Source organism: Manacus vitellinus, unplaced genomic scaffold (genome assembly GCF_001715985.3).
Source record: "Manacus vitellinus isolate BGI_N305 unplaced genomic scaffold, ASM171598v3 scaffold_3_pilon, whole genome shotgun sequence".
NCBI classification, from domain to species: domain Eukaryota; kingdom Metazoa; phylum Chordata; class Aves; order Passeriformes; family Pipridae; genus Manacus; species Manacus vitellinus.
The window spans coordinates 3,325,632-3,345,503 of record NW_021940535.1 but is presented as its reverse complement, the minus strand read 5'-3'; the positions used below and the strand labels follow the sequence as shown (position 1 = coordinate 3,345,503).

General features: G+C 40.3%; 1 protein-coding gene across 9 annotated transcripts in view; it reads right to left on the bottom strand.

The window, feature by feature from the left end:
- The window catches only part of HECW1 (HECT, C2 and WW domain containing E3 ubiquitin protein ligase 1), a 249,104-nt gene that overhangs the window by 18,186 nt on the left and 211,046 nt on the right, over positions 1–19,872 (bottom strand). For 8 of the 9 annotated variants that reach the window (XM_029961855.1, XM_029961850.1, XM_029961853.1 and 5 more), the window contains 2 exons: positions 4,364–4,462; positions 2,850–2,979 (listed from right to left, as the gene is read on the bottom strand). In XM_029961855.1, the coding sequence (XP_029817715.1) occupies positions 2,850–2,979; positions 4,364–4,462 (229 nt within the window). Of the gene's footprint in view, positions 1–2,849; positions 2,980–4,363; positions 4,463–19,872 lie in introns of those variants that run through there. The other variant, XM_029961858.1, reaches the window with a different exon arrangement.

Genomic DNA, 19,872 nt, shown 5'->3' with positions numbered 1-19,872 from the left:
TCTTAGCTGGTTCAGGTTAAATTCCCAAATGTAAATCACTGCATCACCATTATACAAGCAATGCTGCATTATCCAGAGGATAAGACTCTGGCCCAGCTGCCGTGTTGTATTCTTCAAGGCTGTGTGGCAATAAGACATCTGGAAAACCAAAGACTAAATGTTGTCCGGCTTTAAGCACAGCTGTAAGTCCAGATGTTCTAAGTCTCCTGCAAGATCTCCCACAAACATCTAGACAAGCTGGTCATTTCTTCAACTTCTCATTATCCATATGAATTCAAATACAAGCAGTTCCCTAGAACTGGAGACCTGCAATCAGTGTCCCTATTTTTCCTTTCTTGTTCATAGAAGTATTAACCACAGCTGTGAGCTAGAATTCAGAATCAGGTTTCAGAGTAGCAAGGAGACATTTCAAACAATCTAGCTCATCCCTTTTACCTGACTGGATCAATAGCCAGGGCTCAAGTCAGGCTGTATCCCCATACAGAGTTCAGAGACAGGCCTAAAAGAACACTTTCTACTAGGTAAAAGCATGAGAAACTACTTTGGGTCACAAGTAACTGACACCTCTCTCTGTCTTATAAGTGAAATTCTCAAATTAGCATTCAGTCCCCACCAGTAAAAATGTGCCGTGCTCGATTTGACATCGTATCTTTGCTATTACAGGAGTGTTCTGGGTTCCAGTATGCAAAAAGGCTGTAATTCATTCTAATTAAGAAAGTCCAAGAAAAACGATTTGGCCTGGAAGGCTTAAAAGCTCAGTACACATCAGAGATGAGACAAAAGAGAAAAAATGACAGAAGCAGTGACTGGTCCAGAGTAAAGTCATTGTGGAAGCAGACAAAAGGCTTGTGACCCATCTACCATACAGCTTCTCAAAGAGTCAGTATTTCTTGTTTCCCTTACCCAGCCTTGGAAATTCAGCTTCCCAAATATTAGCAGAGCTCCCACTGTGATGTACACTTGCACGTGTATCCAGCAAAGCAATGCTCAGATGGCATTTAAGTGCTCAGATACTCTTGGCATGCAAGAATTTCCAACTGGGATCCATCTGTGAGCATAAAATGTGACTGAGATTTCTTTGTTATTTTGCTGTTAGCACTTAGCAAACTTTAGAAGGGGGAAATTCTCACTTTCCCTTTGGACTCTTGGATTCTGACAGTTGTAATTCACAGTGAGAACCATTTTTTAACTCATCATTAGTTCTAGCAAGGTTAGTGTCTAGTACATATGAAATAAAGTACTAGACAACATGTGAACTGGAATCAAAATCTGGCTTTTAGTGTTCTTTTGCTTTCATACCACAGCATCTACAACAGATTATGATTTTTTTCTATTCTCTTTGGAGTGCCATCTTCCCCAACAGACTCCTATCTAATTGTCTAGCTCTTTCCTTTGGGGAAAGTATAACAAGTAACTAGTGTGCCAAATGTTACCTTCAGATGCATCAGGGCAACTCAGGTTGAGATTCTTATTCAACTTTATAGTCTTCCAATGTAAATATAAACTTGTCTCATCTGTCTTTGTGAGTAGGTCTGTGTGTTTCTCTCTGTCTTTTTGTATTAGTCTTATGTGGCCATACCTTCCAGGGAAACCGCTGTACTGTCAGTTCAATGTCATATAAGCTCTCAGCTCCAAGCCCATGAAAAAACTCTGCATCTGAGTCTGGGAAAAACAGTGTTATCGTTCCTACAGAGGCTTCCTACATCAATTCTTCGGCCCCATCCTTTTCATTTCATCTACCCTTAACTCTGCTCATCCTTAGCGACCTTGTACTATATGCAGACTAAATTCAGTTTCGAATATGCTCCCTGAAGCCTTGCTTGCTTTCTTTTACTTTCAAGCTTATAGCTGAGCAGCCCTTTAACTTGCAGGGCCAGAATTCCTCCCCTCAGAAACTAGCCTAACTGTCCCCTAGCTCACAGAACTACTCTAGCTTCATTCAAACTCCTCCTGGCAATCTTATTTTGGAGCAGTAAAAGCCATTCTCTGTATATTCCACCTAATCTCTCTGCTCCCTTTGATGCTGTGTGTCTGTTCCTTACACAAGTTAACTCCATTCCTTGAGCTTCTGCAGTGCTTGGTAAGCGTGGCTCTTCAGCCTCCCTAGTTTTCAGTATCACCTTGGAGGTCCTTAGTCTTATTCTGAATGTTGCTTTGGGTCTCGTGAAGGTTTTCCAGAGACAGTTATAATCTAGCATGAGTTGCAACAGCAAAGAGCACCAGGCCCTCAGTGCAAGCCAAAGAATCCCAGAGGAGACACCTATTCTGGTTGCCAGACTTAAGTGCTGCACTCTATTTAAGGCTGTAGTTCCCCAGATCAGTCAGGTTACAATGACTAAGGTAGAGTTGAGTTGTAGAAAGCATAATAAATGGATGTACATACCAAGTTGTTAAGCAGGTGCAAATTAAGTAAAAGATACAGAATCTAACAGCGAGACATTAGACAAAATAATGGTGAGAGCTGCCAGGTCCTACACCACCTGTCAGATGTTTTTCTTCCCTCCTAACCCCCATCCTTTCAGTCACATCAGCTTTTAGTTACATTGCTTGCATTCAACGAATGCCACATCTGTGTGAACTACACCCTGGACAGAAGAGCTGCACTCCAGAGAATTCCTCGTGCTCATCAGTGTGTGGCTTAATAGGCCTGTAGGAGGGCTGGTATTTTATATTATATACCCTAAGAATAAACATCTGCCTTGGAACAGGTGGCTTGAAAGAAACAGAAGGTAGGAGAAGAAAATGTTATTGAAAGGCTAAAGGATCTGTTCTGACAGAAAGATGTTCATCATGCCCAACTTTGTCAGCTTCAAATTTTCTTTTCAGATGTTTTGCATAGCTGTGCTCACCTGTCCAAACACCTCCTCATTCACTGTGAAGGTTAAATCCAGGATATCTGTGATGTTGTTATCCTTCATCCACTGCAAGCTCTGATGGAACTCTTCATCCAGGTACTCTAAGTCACTCAAATCACATGGTCTGATTGAAAGACAAGAAAAAAAGATATGATCCCATGACTACTGGCAGGATGACTTATTACTAAGTATGTGAACAAATTTATGTTGAAGATCCAACATAAAGGTGATGTTCATTTAGTTTTGTTAACATCAAAGCCTGTTACAAGACCCTCTTGAAGCAGTTGTGCAACTATCTGCTTTGCATAGCTAGGCTCAAGGCCAAATCTGTTGGCTGCCTGCACTATTTGCTGTCAGAAGACACCCCTGGGGCTTGATTTTATGTGATTCTTCAGGATGCCCTGCACTACAGAGCACATGCTTACCTTCAGCCCTACCATGCTGTGCATGGCTGCTTCCACGTACCGATCCTCCTCAAAGCGAGCTCACAGGACTGACAAGGCAGATCAGGCAGCCTAAATTTCTGCAAATAAGGAGCTGTCCTTATTTGCTGAAAGGACAGGTGGATGTTATGACCAGCCTGCTTTCAAACTCCCTAAGGGGGCAATAAGTATGCAGGGAGCAGTCTAGGTTTCAGGCTATTTCCAGACTAGATCAGGTACAATTGAGATATGAGCATTTGGAACCCAGCAATACTCATTGTTAAAAAAACCACAACGAAACCCAACATGATAAAGAACTCAAAGGACTGTTAAGACAATTATCATTGCAGATTTGGAATCATCTTAATTGATAAACTATTTCAGCTAAGCTTTATTCTGCTCTTTGTCATGCAACTGCAGTATTGACATAATACTTATTATTAAGTAATTTTATTATTGCTGCAAATTTTACGTACTTTGTCTTACTTCAGTCTATTAATTAAAGAGAGACAGATTGTCAATCAAATATAAACTAGAAATTGAAAGCAATCGATTACTGGTAGCTTCTGCTTAATAATACAAAAGACAGTAGAAGACCAAAAAGAAACAATCACTGTTTGTAACTACACTAGCATTCCTAATTAACCCCAGTTGTGTTTCAGAATGAAAACCTACTCCACCAGTGAGGCATGACAAATTATGTATTTTTTCTTAATATGACCTCCCTCCTTTTTTTGTTGTTATTTTGTTTCGTTCCATCAAAGATGCTTTTCAGTCTTCCACATGGTTGAAGTTCTAAGTTTTCCTCAGTAAACTTGGGAATTATGGGTCAGTACTTTCAAATGTGTGTTCCTAAATGTCATACTTATTATTCATTTTTATCAACGTAGTATTTATGACTTGCAAATTCTTGGAGAAAGTAAAGAAAAATTAAAATGTGTTCATTTTCTTCAATCACAGACCAACCAATTAACATCAGAAAGAACCTGAAGGTCAGGGCGCTCAAAGCAACTCCCCAAGGGTCTGTGTTTCTGTAGGACTCACTGTGGGATCACTGTTTCTGCATGGTTGCATGCTTATACTTACAGCCTTAGTAGTGCTTTGTAGAACGGCCTTGTGAAGAAAGCATCAAGAAGGTACTGATGAATGAGAGCAAGGCCAAGAATACGACCGCTGAACCTGAACCTGTGATATAAAAACACAGAGTAAATGAAGTGTAACTCAAGACTGCCAATACAGAAACTTACACAGGTAGCAACTGTTTTTTCTTTTTTTTGTTTCTGACTTAGTTTTTCCACATTTATTAATTGATTTCTTTTTTTCTGAGCAGATACTTAATGCCACCCCCCCATGGCTGATTAATAATGGATCTCTTCTTGATCCATCTCCTACAGTGCCTATACCTGCAGCTGGTATGTTATGTGCTCTCCTGTGCCAAACCAATAAACACTCACCTTCTGTGAGCTTTAGTTGAATGCTCTGATACAGACTGACTCAATCAAGCATAATATTTAGCCTGTGAAATACTGTAATATTCCACCTCACCAGAAAACATGCTATCTCAAAAGAGCAGCAAAGGATATTTGGAGAATCAGTATATCCAGTTTCTGACTAGTTACAACCCTGTTCAAGGTGGGGCTTTAAAGTACTTTAAAAGGGTAGCGAGTTGACTTCATAGGGGAAAACTGAAGTTCAAGTAAGCTAACTGTTGTGACCAAGGACAGATTAAAATCAGTATCTAAAGCTCAGGCACACTGTCTCCAGACCACTTTCTTAATGCTGATGCTCAGTTGTCTTCAGCATTTACATTTTCTGTGTTTTTTTCTGTTTTCTAAGAAAAACAACCACTAGTTCCACAGCAAGTACACTCAAATAGTGCCTTGCCCATTATAGTCTTCAACTTGTGATGATAAGCTGCTAAATTTTTCTTTCTATGATTTCTTCTATGAGTTAGATAATTTTCCATCAAATCTACTTTTAAATCAGTAATCTCAGACAAATACAGAATTGGTGTGAGGTCAAATGAGTTTGATTTTTGTAAAAACAATCCCCAACACCCATTCAAAACTTGTTTATTTTTAGAAAAGGAGCAGAAAAAAAATCCAACATCCCAAATGTGAGTATTCCAAGCCTGAGCTGACTGACATCACAGCAAAGTTTTATTGCACAAAAGATGAGAAACAGATCTAAAATCCAAGAAACCATTTCTTCCACTACAGGAACCAGTGCAAAGACCTCTCCTGCACATGAATGAAACATGAGTCTCATTGTAATAAAAGTGACACAAGATATCCGTTCATTCAACTTTATGCTCTTGGGACAGAACAACAAGTGCTTAGTATGTCAAATGGGGCACCAAATAGCATGCTGTGGGCCCAATTAGCATTTACATCACCACAGGAGCTGCCTCTGGGTCCCCTGCATCCAAAAAAGGTGCTTATGATATGCAGCTGACTGGCAACAGAAGAGTGATTATATTACCCCCTTACAGCTGTTTCCACAGCAGCAACAAAAGGCAGCTGTTGGGTCTAGTTAGGACCTGCTTCACTTCACTTGTGCTCTGGTGCAATGTTTCCAGCAAAAACCAAGGGAAAGAGGGGGAGCTGACACAATGAAAGCACAGTGGAAGCCAGACAGCTTAAATCCCAGAAATGCTGAGCCTATAATCCATCAGTTTTATAGCACCTTCAGGATCCATAATCAAGTTCGTTTGTCCTAAATAACACATTGGCTTTTTTGGTTTTGTTCCTCACCCTCATCCATCCCTGTGCATTGAAAGTGAACACTGAAAATCCTGTGAGCACTGGGGTGTTCCTCACTGCAATGCTCAGCCCGTGGCTACTCAGCTGTGCAGGATGGGACAGGCAGCAGCCATCTGGAATGAAGTAAAGCTGAAAGTAAACTGCCAAGAAAGATGTGGGAAGGCTGCTTCTCCTAAGAAACTTCTTGAATGTGTGAACAGCATTCCTTTCCTCCTTGCTGGTTACATCACTTCTATACCTCTGCATGGCTTGGAGGGCATGCAAAGCTGACATGAAACGGCAGTGTACCAAGACCAAGGTGTTTACAACCGCGAGCACATGTTACGGTGGCCGTTAATGGTGAGTTTAATTTGAGTCAGTGCCCGATGGCAGAACTGTATCAAACCATCCAAAAGTCAGGAGTAGCACTTTTGTGTGAAAGGACCAAGCCTGGTGGGTCAGCCTAAGCAAATGTGGGCAGAACAACTCTGGGTTGTGTGGTGCATCAGTCTGGCCTTGCACTTTCAGCTCTCAGGAACACACCAGATCTTACTCAAACAGGGGGTATGACCATAGCTCCACAGTCCCAGCCCTTGCAACGGTACTCTGTATGAAAACAAGTCCAGTACTAGCTGATTTAGATAAGGGAGATGACACTCCTGGTGCTTATCAATACAAGGGATAAAAAAGCTACCAGCAGCTCCATATCACCCCAGTAGACACATCGCTTCATGTCCAAAGTATGTGAGCTCTCCAACCCACAGACCCTTCTGCCCTTGCAAAAAGCTCTGGTATCTCTGCAAAGACTTGCTATACTTGACTCTGTGATCTGAAGAGCGGTGTATGACAAGGTCCTCCGGCCCCTTGCCCAGGTTGGACAGGGCCTGGGACCAAAGGTGACACTTCTGTGGTCCAGCAGTGCACTGAGAAACATTGATCATGGCAAGTCAACAGTTACCTGAGAAACATGGACCATGGTAAAGTCAGTGGATACCTATCAAAAGGGAAGCATTTGCTGCTGTTCTCAGAGAACAACAATACAGTCTATCTGGGTGTGTGTCCATACAGTCCATCAAGCTGCCACTACAATAAGCCAAGCACAACAGTCCAACTTAAACTATACTGAAACTGACAAAAAAGCAAGAAGGAACAAACTGCCCTCCTTACAAAAGCCAGTTAAAACAAAACCAGACTCCTGTGTTTATTTCTTCCTGAAGGATTTAGAGCATGGGTGAGATTTATAAGTGCCTGAGACAGTCCCTTCAGAACAAAACAAGTTTTCTTGACAGAATAAGCAGCACAAAGGTAAATCCTGGCTAGAGGGCACATACCTTTCTTTAAACCTGACTTACATTTATCTTTCCAAGGAAATGTAAAATGCTTGTTTGGTTTCTTTCTAGCAGAAAAGCTAGTTTGGGAGAGCTGGGGAATGCAAGGTCTTGCTCTGGCCTTTTCTTTCAACACCCTTCCTTTCTGGAGAAAATGATTGAGTCTGAGTAATGTGCTCCGGCAGAGAGGGGAAATGCAGGAAGGAGTTAATGAACAGGAAATGGTGGAATGAGAGACAGAATTAATGAGCATTAGAGTTACTCTGGTTTGACTGCCTATTGACACCGTTTGTCCACTCAAAAAGGACATTGTGTGCACCTGCTTTCTGGCTTTTAGCAACACTACTCTTTGACCCATTTGCAGAAGTTTCCACAGTACCCAGCTAACCCCTTTTCCTTCTGGAGGCTTCAGGTGCTCCTGAAACAGCCTGTTTCACAACAGCCTGTTGCAAAATAACAGGTTCATTCCCCTCAGTGGGACTCTCTTACTCTGCATACTTACTGTATGCCTGTATACTGAGGGAGAGACAAATCCATATGCTATAGCAGTGACTGGGCAATAAATTTTCCTGCAACTGCACCTGGGTCACAGGAGATTTAATTTACTCCAGTTATCACATAGCACCAGAGCAAGACAGGACCCATAATGACACTTTGTTACAGGGCTCTCTCTTAACTGGCTGGATGAATGCAGCTCTACTTCATATGACAGTTTTAGCTTGGATTCAGAAGGATAATGATGTACCTTGAAAAAATTGTAATCCATGTGTAAAGAGGAAGAACGGTTTTTATCATTCTGTTGGGGATGCTTTGGGAACCATACCTTGTGGGCTAAATTGGGTATGGTATGAAAACTTTAAATCCTAAATAGAGGAAGTACCTAATGGGATTAAAAAGATTGAAAATCTTGCAAGCCTTATCTCACTCAAACACATTAGCTGTGTTTAAGGGTGCCCTTCTTGAGGCAGTAGCTTGTGAAAAAATATTCAAAGAAGGGCTCAAGAGAGATAATATAACATGGTTCACACAAAATTTGAAAATGTCACTTTCCTTTCATAAGACTAGTGAAAACTTGCTTTCATCTGAAAGGCAAATTTACACATTCTCTTGCACCAGTTTTAAAGCTTTTGACTGTTTAATCGCGCAGATGAACTTCTGGCCACCTGAAAGACAAACTGAACAAATGAGGCTTCACCGTAGTACAGGGTTTCTGTCCTTGGTAGCTCTTCTGAGGGAGAATGATATTTGTCAGGTGGATGCCTGACAGCTGGACAGCCTATTAGTCCTTTCACAGTGGGACAGCCTATTAGTCCTTTCTCAACCTTTATTAGATACCAGAGAATCTAACAAGAGGAAATATTTACAAAGGCACAGTCACAGAAAAGACTTCACTCTGAACATGCATCTTAATAGACAGCAGAGAATTCAGTCATGAAACAGAAATTTGTAGGAAACCAGGTATCATGGATTCAAGCCGTTGTGGTACAGCTCGTTTTAAAAGGACAGTTAAATCCACCATTGTTATGAAGGCACTCATGAACAACCTGAAGGCCACAAACTGCTGATTAAAGGAACTAAAAATCCATTCTTATAGCCTAAAATTTTGTGATTTGCAATCTTGTGATATGAAGGGGGGATGCAACATGCAGAGGAAAATTCTATGATTTCTGAATTTTGGTGTTATCACCAGCACTAACACTTTACAAATAAAGAACTTCTTTTTTTTTTTCTTTCTTAATGCAAGAAAGTTCTAAGAATGTGTATTTTGCAAGAAAGCTGACCAGACGGTTATGTCAACTCTGCCTGGACTCATACACTATGAATTTTAAGGTAAACTGTCAGTGTGTTAGGCATATGCACCAGAGGTCTGTGTCTATATGGTGGTAGCACATATCCTTCTACTGGTTCAGTGCAGTGTATGAGCCACATTTACAGAGAAATAATCTAGGAGTACATCAGAGCACCTTTACAAAACCTTGGCAGTGGATCAAATCCACACCTCTATCACCCTTCATTAACAAATGCCTTTCTTTAATTTGGTGTGCATGTTTAACCCCTACCCACACAAATGACAGAACACTTGAACGGAGCAATGTAATGACGTGCAGCGTTCTGCTGTCAGGAGGGTTTGGCCATGCAGGCTGGGATAGCTAACACTGTCCTATCTCACTTGCATCTGCAAACTTTGCAGGCTGCCTCTCTGCCACTGTGTCATTTGGCCTTGTGGCAAGTTTGCTCTGCATATCTGCAGGCTCAGAGGTGGACGCTGTGGCATTCCAGCATGATGCCTCTTCAGATCAGGAATCTGATGAGCTCATGTGTCATCAATATGAAAGGAATGGCTCTTACAAAGGCTGTGAGACAGAAGTCCATGAGGTCTCAGCACATTAAAAAGAAAAGGTAGAATAATTGCTAAATTACTCATGGAGAAGAATTCCAATACAAGAAGTAACAAGACTACTATTAGCTCATTTTCTTTTCTTATATCCATCTCTAATAGGAAGAATTCTCAGACAGACCAAGACACACTGTTGGGTCATCTATGCACAGCATCCTTCAATGTTGTGTTGAGAACTTATCCCACTCTTCTAACACTGGCATGCCACCTGAGAACTTACTCTAGATCCCCACACATGTTTTTTGAAGGAATGGTAATGACTCACTCAACCAGGTTTTGGTGTTACCCCCTGTGAGTTATGTTCTAAATACCGAAATACTTATCCCATACATGGTCAAAATTCATTACAGGTTTTCACACAGTTACTGAGTTTTTAAGGGGAGTCTCCGTACTTCCTCACTATGTTTATTGCTAATTTGTGCATAAAGTTTCTCCTGCAAAAGGCAAGTAAATACTGATGCCTCAGTAAGATCTTGCCCTACTTTTATTTTCTGGAATAAGTGGAACACAACATTTCTGTTTCTCAAGTACTAAGGAGTAACCACATGAAAAAGATCTATCACTTATAGGCAATGAAAATGTGAACTATCCATGTCCTAAATCTCTGGAGCTCATACACCCTAAATTAGCAACTAAACCTCAAACTATTCCTGAAGCTTAATTTACCAGCAACTGAAAACCAAAGAGATAATGAAAACCTTATTGCTTCTTTATTTAACCTAATCAGATCCTTCAAGTCTTTTCCTTGTCTCTAACCTAGCTATGTTGCACCTTCACTCAAAAGATCTTTTCATCTTCCTTATATCCTGGCTATCTAAAATGAAGATGGTCTCTCTCTGGAACAAGAAATCTGTGCTATGTGTCATTTTACCAGCAACAAAGAAGTTCCGCGAATGCAGAGTTTTGAAGGAGGAGAGGAGGAGTGTGGCCAAGTGTTGAAGTGACCATCTCTGCTTGCAGAACTATCAACCTCATAGACCATAATGTGCAATCATCCTCCTCTGGGAGAACTCCTGCATGGCAGCACAAGCATGACTAACCTTCATCAGAAACCAGTCTGCCTGCAGGCTTTAGCTTTTCTTGCTGGTACAATGGATAAAACACATTGACCTGTGAGACTCTTGGCAAACACTCCTCCAATTCTGCCCAGTGCTACAGAGGAGATATAAACTGAGGTATGGACTACTGGCTAGAAGACTACAAGCCTCTACATTTTGTGATTCTCATATCCTAACTGTATTTTTGACTGGCAGATGTCAAAGCAGCTTACAGAGGAGATAATTTGAAAAATGAGAAAACTTAAGTACAAAAGTAAAATGACTTCTGTGAAGTTTCTTATCAAGAAAACAGGTGGTGAAGACAATACAGGAATCACAGTCCCTGGTCCACTTTAGTTGCTTAGCCTATTTGATATTTTTTACTTTCTCATCTTCTGTAAAACGATATGTAATTTTGTCCATCAGCTCCAGTTAATGATCAGCTCCTTATGGACCAGTTCAGTCTGATGCATATGGGTTGTTTTTTTCAAGCCAGCAAAAGAGCATTTTCATCAAGAGACTTTGATTTCTCAGTAAAAAAATATGGAAAGGTTGGTAGTGAGCATTTTCCAATCTATGAATTAGTGAAGTTTTATACATTGCATGATTTATGTTTGCTTTCCATAGCTTTGCCATGTTTTGAAACAAACTAGTCAAGCTACAGGGGAAAATCCAGAGATCTAGTCATCTGCCAGACAAGAGGGTCATAAAAGCACAAGCTGAATGACTGCACATTTTCCTTCAATGGCCTACTATGAACACTGAAGCCACAATAATTGGCTTATTTCCAGTCAAAGGAGGCACATCCTTTCCAGCCTGTCTGGGGTATTTAAGCATGAGAGAGACTGCTCACCATAGAGTCCCAGGTAAACACCCAGGACTGTTTACACCACGTAATGAAGCATGATGCAGATATTGAGCTAATGGCAAACAGGTCACCTGCAGTGCAGAGCTGTGGGGACTTACCCTCCCTGGTCCAGAAGCTGCACACTTGGGTTTGCACTGTGCTGTGATTCAGCCAAAGATCCCTGTCTCTCAGGATGAGGTTCCTCAATTGAGTAAATAAACTCAGAAATCTCTGTGCTAATATTCACTCTGTGCTATTAGTTGCTTGACAGTCTGCCTTAAGTATATTGTTTTGCAAACCATCGAATACCTTCAACTTTTATCAACACCACTGCAAACTGACTGCTCCAATCCTCTCCTGGGAATGTGCAGAATAGAAGACATGAACTTTTATATTTCTGCTCTGAGGTCTAAGAAAATTTTTGACTTTTCCTTTACAAATCTTGCCAACACAATTAATTCCAGTTTCTACTCTTTCATTTTCCAGAATGGAAGACATAAGTCACAGTGTAAAAAGCTTCCTTCAATCAGCCACAAGATACTGAATGTACAGCTCTGTATTCTTGTTATTAAATGAATTTTTTCTCATAGAGGATGATCAGGCCAGGATTTTTCTCATCCTCCATAAGTTTACTGAGATTTGAAAAATAAGTCTCAAGTTGGGGCAAACTGACAAACTCAACATTGCCTTTCTCCCTTTAAAAAACATACAGATCAGCTCAAATTAAATCTTTAATATTCCCTTTTTCTAGAATTTAATGTAACACTAAGGTAACATACTTAAATGAAGAATAATTTTAAATGGTCAAATGAAACACTTAACTTTCAAAACATCCCAGGGAGAGGCCTACACAAAGAGAAATGTTTTTTCTACTCAAAAATACCCAAAATGAATTTGGGTGATTTACTGAAAACAATACTGCTCTGCAAGCAGTCTTTCTTTTGATGTATGAATTGTGTTGCTAACAAAAAAGGTTAGCTTGGGAATTTCTGCACCTGCTCTAGTTGACTTTTCTTTATCTTACCAAAGTCGGAATAAAACGTAGTGAGAAACAAGGAGGGGCAATGATGACTAAGCAATACTTCACAGTGACAGCTCAGCCTTGCCATTCCAGTGTGGCTGGAACAGGAGATATGAGGACATTCATCACTCCCTGGGCGTTTTTTGCCACTACAAACATACATACAATCTCTGCCCATCCCGATGGTTCCCTGTAGGCCCACGTGCTCAGGGACAGTGTGTATTTTACCCTTTTCTCCTGTGCCACATGCAAGGTGGAGACACTATGGAGATTTTCATGTGAAGCCTCCCGTCTCTGGCCAAATTTAATCTGCAGTGTTGCAAAAGACTAAATGGCCCCTAGCAAGGGGAAAAAAGCATAAATATGACTTTGTAAAAACAGAACAAAACAGAACACCCACCTTTCCCTCAAACCAAACTCTAATTATGGAAGCAGTGTTGGAGAGACTATGAAATTCAGAGAAGGAAAAAGGGGGAGAGATTGTGAGAGACATCTCTTCTTTCAGCTCATATAACAGTGCCATTCAGATCCTCAAAAGAACTTGGAAAAAAATTCTCTAGTAAGAGACAGAAAGTCAAGAATAAGGTAAATATAAAGCAGAACCTTTTTTCTTTAAAAAAAAAAAAAGGTTGCTGTACAAGCTCAGTTAAGGAGAATGTTTTTCTTCTCCTTCAGTTTTGGTTTGTCTTTAATCTTCCATTTCCTCCTGACCCTTAATAATAATTAACCAGATGTTGAGGTAGGCTCTATGTGATATAGTCATACATCAAACTTAATAGGAAAATAGAAGTTTACTTAAGTACAGAAGGCATTGAGAGAGATCACAGTACAGCAGCAAGAAGGCATTTCAGTAACATACCCTTTTCACATAGTGAAAAGTTCTTATAAAATTATTTCAGCTGCCCATTTATTTTAATATGATTTACAATAGTGCTTGAAAACTTCTCATGCAAACATAATTTATGTAAAATAAGATATTGCTAGTAATTTAAATTTATAGTGTAACATAATGTTAAATCCTTTGGTTTTCTATGGTGCATTTCATCTGAGAATTTCAAAGCAGTTCAGAGCATTAGTGTGCATCAAATGGATTTCAAGTTGATTACATGCTAGGAAATCTCTTCAGATGGAAACTGAGGCAAAGAGGTAATCATCTAATTTAAAAAAACAACTGGATGTAGCTGGATGCCCCACTCTGGGGTGCTGTATCTGATCTGATTTTTAAGAGGATGATTTTTCAGTGTTTAGCATAAACAGGCCCTTTCAAGACAGCTGTAAAATTGGTCTCTAAATTTATTCCTCCCCCAAATGTAGGCCCACACAACTGTCCCTTTTGAGCCTAAAACCAAACTCAGAGTTTCTGACTCCCTGACTAAAACACATATTGGCCATATGTAGGCTGACTGCCACAGCAGTTGAAAAATTAGACAGATTAATGAGTAACTCACACCACATATTCCCCAGAGCTACTTTCAGTCAGTGGAGAGGAGTAATGGCAGTTTGCAGACCTCCTGCTTAGATGCTGTGACTACATTTCTCCACTGTTTCTATAAAGAGCCACAGAATGTGCTAAATCCATCCTATGAGCTGGTCAGCATCTGAATATAACCCATTAGGTCATGAGGCAATTTGTCACTTTCTTTAAAAACACTTTAGTTGAAATAAGTCATTTTCTGTGTAGCAGGATTAATGGAGCTTTGTTTCCTATAGATCTGTCTCTGATGGCCTTACATTACCACACCGCAACAGCTACAGATCCTCCTACACATCTCTGCTAGCACTCCCCTTATTTTGGAGTATCTCCAGTTTCTCCCTTCTGCCTCCCCTGAGCTTTCACAGCTCTCCCTCACATCCACAAGCAAGATGATACAGCTGGTTCGCAGCCTGTGCCCGTGAAAGACCTGTCAGCTCCTTCATCCCACCTGGCCAGCTGAGAGGACAGAACAGATCCCTGTTGAGCTCACCAGCCCACCTCACTAAGGCACTCTTCTGTAGATCTATCCTGTAGCCTGACACAAGTTTCATAAAGCTTTTAGGAAATTAGTATCTTTGAGACCTTTACCTTCCTGTCAAACAGGTCTCAAACTTATCAGGAATCTGTCTGATCAGGGCAATTGCACAAGGCACTACTCCTAAGGAAATTGGGTTAAGAAAACCAATCAAACTCTCTAAGCTGAGGTTGCAACATTCTGGGTTCTTCTTGGGTTTACTATAACAAAAAATGGGAAAAACCACACCCTGTATTGTTTGGCATGCTAGAGATGGATTGTGATGGTTATGTGATTTCTCGTTTACACAAATAAATAAAAGGGCCGCTCAGAGTTTGGCTGGGGCTATACCCACACAGCACTGTGCAGGCAAAGGGAGCATGCTCTATCCGTGTGCCAAGCCTGCCATAGCACCTAAAAGCAACCAAGGCGGTGCTAAGCCTGAAGTAACCAGCCCTGACGGGAGACAGTATAATATTTTCTCAGCTCAGTGTTGTGGTAACCATGTCAGCTGGCTTGGAGCACAGGGAAAGCAAGTTCATGCCGGCATGGAGGGTGGGCGCACCCGGCTTCCATCTGCCTGCAGAACACAATGGAGCAAGACATGCAAGTCTTCTGTCTGACTCTGTTCAGCAGCACAAACTAGTAAACGAACAGAGGTATTGGAGGGCAGAAAGAAAAGTTAACTACGGGAACTGAATGAAGAAACTCCTGCCACAAAGCAGTTCAAATGAACATTCAGTTAATGGAGTTCATTCAGACATTGTAGTCAGGAATCAACCTACAGTTTCTGGAGACCTGGGCTGCTGGTTTAGACTATATCATCATCTTTGTGGTCTTCAGTAGGGTTCTGCACAAAACCACTTTACTCACAGGTCTTCAACTTTCTAATAGGGTTCTGCTTTATAAATAAATGTATTGATTTTCATATACAGACAAACAAACAATGCAACAGGACTTTTCTGAGATGGATACAGAATGCTAAGTATGATTAGCAAGCTGTAAATACCTCTAAGATAACTGTAACACTGGGGTACTGCTCTCTGGTTGCATAAATGTCACAGCAAGGTCCACAAATGCCTGACTGTTACAAAAACCCATGCTGTCACTAATTTACTATGAAAACACAGAAAAAGATGTTTCAAGTTATGATCCCTCAGATCTCCAAATGAATGTCTGTGAATAATTCTTTCTGTCTAGGCCATTTGGCCTTTTATGCAGAGAGTGGGCTTCTTTTCACATTTCTGGCTTTGGTTCTACATTTACAAACATGCAATGGACCAAAAATTCAAAAGCAGATGATGTGACATGGATTGCTGGAGCAAGTCAGATAAAAGAACAGCTAAGGGATCTGGTGACAAAAAGTCTGGTGCAGATGACTGTGACATGAGTACAGTGCTGTCTCTCAAAAAAGATATTGTGTATTACATTGTGTAATACATTATCTTATGTATTATCTTATTATGTGTATTACATTATCTTACTGCACTACTCCTTGGGACAGGACTGCTGTGAAGGAAAACTCTGGCCCACTCAGAAGACATGAAAAAGAGAGACTGGATTGCCACCTGACAGCAGAGTATGAACACAGTGTCTTGTGAACCAAAAAACAACAGTACTTTTGTTGTCATTGTCAGATGAAATACTCATAGCAGTGAGGGGAAGTTCACGAGAAAACACTGAGAACTGCTTTATTCTAAGAAGCAGAACTTCTTAAGTGATATTACGATGATAGCCAAATAATAACATATGAAAATGGCAGCCATGTGAACAATGAAACAGCACAAAAACAATACTCTTCAGGTTTGGTGAAGATGATACAGAAATTATCATAGAAACAAACGTTCAGTTTACCACCTTGCTTAGCTAGAGCAGAGTAGCAAAATAATATGGAAAATGATAGACAAAATATAGACCTGAGGAAAACCACAGCGTACCACAGAATGATTAGGTAAGTCATCTTATTACAATACGGAATGAATGAGATGCAAGGAAAAGATGCCAGCCACTTTCTAGACCTCTTGAAAATGCACCATGAAGGCAGGGAGAGTAACCAGTAAGCCATATGAAAATCTGAGACTATGCAAACTCTGGAACTAGGCATTTTAGTCCCAGAATTTAGAAACATATTTCCTCAGAGTTGATCTACCCAACCAATCTTTTATTATTTACTGACTTTTGGTGAAAAAGAGAGCTACAGTATTCAATCAAACATTAGTAATTCAAATCAGAGACAGAAACCTTTTTCACTTCAGTGAAAAAGTATCTTTGTATATCTGCTAATACCAGTCATCCTGGACCCCAGGGCTTCAATGCTTCAGGAACTCAAAGTCCATCTGCAGTCTTTCAAAGAACTGTTAATAGGGAGGAAAGTGAGAAGCCAATTTGGCAAGTGATTGGGAGTCATTTATTAGTATGTAGGAATTCAGCATTATGGAACTGTACTGAATATCACAGCTCCAACTTTCACAGAATCACAGAATATGCTGAGTTGGAAGGGACCCACAAGGGTCATCGACTCCAACTCCTGGCCCTGCACAGGACCATCCCCAAGAGTCACACCACGTGCTCGAGAGCATTGTCCAAATGCTTCTTGAACTCTGCCAGGCTTGGTGCTGTGACCAGTTCCCTGGGGAGCCTGTTCCAGTACCTAACCACTCTCTGGGTGAAGAACCTTTTCCTAATATCCAACCCAAACCTCTCCTGACACAGCTTCATGACATTCTCTTGGATTCTGGTCACCAGAAGAAGAGAGAGAAGAGATCGGTGCCTGCCCCTCAGCTTCACCTTGTGAGGAAGTTGTAGACTGCAATGAGGTGCCCCCTCAGTCTCCTCTTCTCCAGGCTGAACAGACCAAGTGACTTCAGCCACAAGAGGTTGTGACAGAAACATTTAATATTCCCCACCACTCCATCTCCCAGCAAATTGAGCAAAACTTGAGAAGGATTTTTCAGCGGCTCACCCTATTTCAGTTGTTCAAAACACCTGACCGAGTGCAAAGACATGAATGTTATTTTTGGGCAAAACTGTACTCTTTTCACTGAAATAATAGATATAGTTGGCACAATATTTTGCCCACTTACTTGAAGAAGAGCAAACTACCTTAAGTGGGGGTGTATTTTAGAAGATTTTTTCAAATATCAGGTAAAAAGCTAGATAGAGTACCCAGATCAGACAGAATGGTTCATTACTGGCATGGATTAAAAGCAGCTCTTCTGGCTATGAGCTTCAGGTACATCCTGTACCATGCAGATAAAAACGTGTATCACCAAACTTATTTGGTCTAGAGAGTTATAACAGTGTCCTTTCAGATAAATGGGGATTTAAAATTTTTTTTTAACTTTAAAAGTGTGTGATATCTTATATTTTGTGTGTTCAGCATGCACATATGTTAACTGAAAGAAAAAGTCTTATTCAATGGAAGCTTGCAGGAAAGGTGTTAAATCTCAGTTTCTCCATAAATGAGAAATATTTTCCAGTCATTATGTCTCTTTCATAACTTGGCATACATACAACTACTCTGTGCTTTGATGTGCTCATTTTGGACTCAGAATGCTGTTTGTACAAAGGGTAAAGCATGAAATAAGCCATTAAAAGGGGCAGAACAGTAACTTTTAGGCTGGGGGAAAAAGAGCAGTGTATTTCTCAATTCTGCCAATATGAACAAAACTTCACATTGCTGCATTTTGTTGTATTTATCTCAAACTCACCACTGTTCTCTTAAGAAAGAGAAAATGTAAAATAATTTTGAGGGAATTTTTTTGCTAGTCCTGCTTCTTAATATAGCCATTCTTGCAGAAATACATGCCAAGGGTAGATTTCACACAAATGATAAGCCCCCAAGCACCAAAAAGCATACAGTTGAAGAAATCTGCAAATCTAAACCAATTGCAATTGTGTGGTTTTCATGACTGACATCAGACTTCAAGCTTTGAAAAGACTATGAATATTAATTTTCTGTGACCCTGGAACTCTCAAGCTGTTTCATCTGTGTTAACTGGTGCTTCATAACAGATTTGAGAACTGGAAGATAATCTTTATTTTTTGTATGTTAGAGCGAGGCGGCTCTGCTGGAATCACATCAACAAGTAAATTTGAGAAACAGAAGTTTTAGCACTGATTTTGATGAGAATGAAGTTGCAGAAAGACTGAGAAAATCATAAACCCCATTCCTCATGAACAAACAATGTCAAGCACCTTAGTACAGTGCCATTGGAGAAGTTAGCCTACAAAGCCTTTATGGGAGAGTCTTATTCTGAGTTTTAAAAAGCTTGGTCCAAATCCTATCTTAGCTGACTGCACAGACTTCTGAATACAGCACTGCAGGGTTATACATGAACAACTGAGATCAGTCACATAGATAAGCATAACAACATTTAGAATGTCTAGATATCTACAACTCAATCATGAAACCTATTGGGCTAATTCTAAAATGCTGGTCTCAGCCAATTATTTCCATAACAGGTTCAAGAAATATTTCCAAGTACTCACTGGATTGCTTATCTTTCCCTTGGGTTCTGCAATCTTGCCCTATTTACAATACTTTATGTGCAAATCTCTTCATTCATAGCATTTATTTCTTTCTGCAGGACAAAAGACTTATCTTTCTTAAAAAAAGAAAATCAAAAATGCCCAAAGGCCAAATAACATTTGTATGCAAGAAGCCGATATGTGTAATGGAGAAATATCCCAAGTGTCTAACTGTTGCTGATTTCTGAGTTAAATGCTAACTGCCAGAGAAAATCATATTAGGTGTCTTTCTGCTGTGCTATAAGCCGAGGATACATTTAAAAATCTGCCTCTTTCATGCTGAAACCTCTCAATGCACAGAAGGACAAAATGAAGGGATCAAACAACCTATATATTTTTTGCAGAAGAATTTATCACTTTAAGAAAATTGCAGCTGAACTCTTTGCAATGACAGTGTTTATAACACATAAGAGTAAGGGCCTATTTCAACTACTGCTGAGATAACATGGCAACACCATTTCTGGAGACAGAGGCCTGCATTCAGTTTGCTCACAATGTGGGCAGAATGATCTTAGGTTTGTGCCAGCCTAAGTGGTCCTCTGCCCTGAAATCAAAATACATCTCCACAAATAACGGCCTCCTAAATCAAAAGTTTACCCACGCAGTCTGGTAAGATGAACAAAGGTCAGAACATATTTCTTCTTGAAAACTGGGAAGGCACCACATGTCTAATGAACAGGATTGTAGTGGGAGGTGGACAAGGCG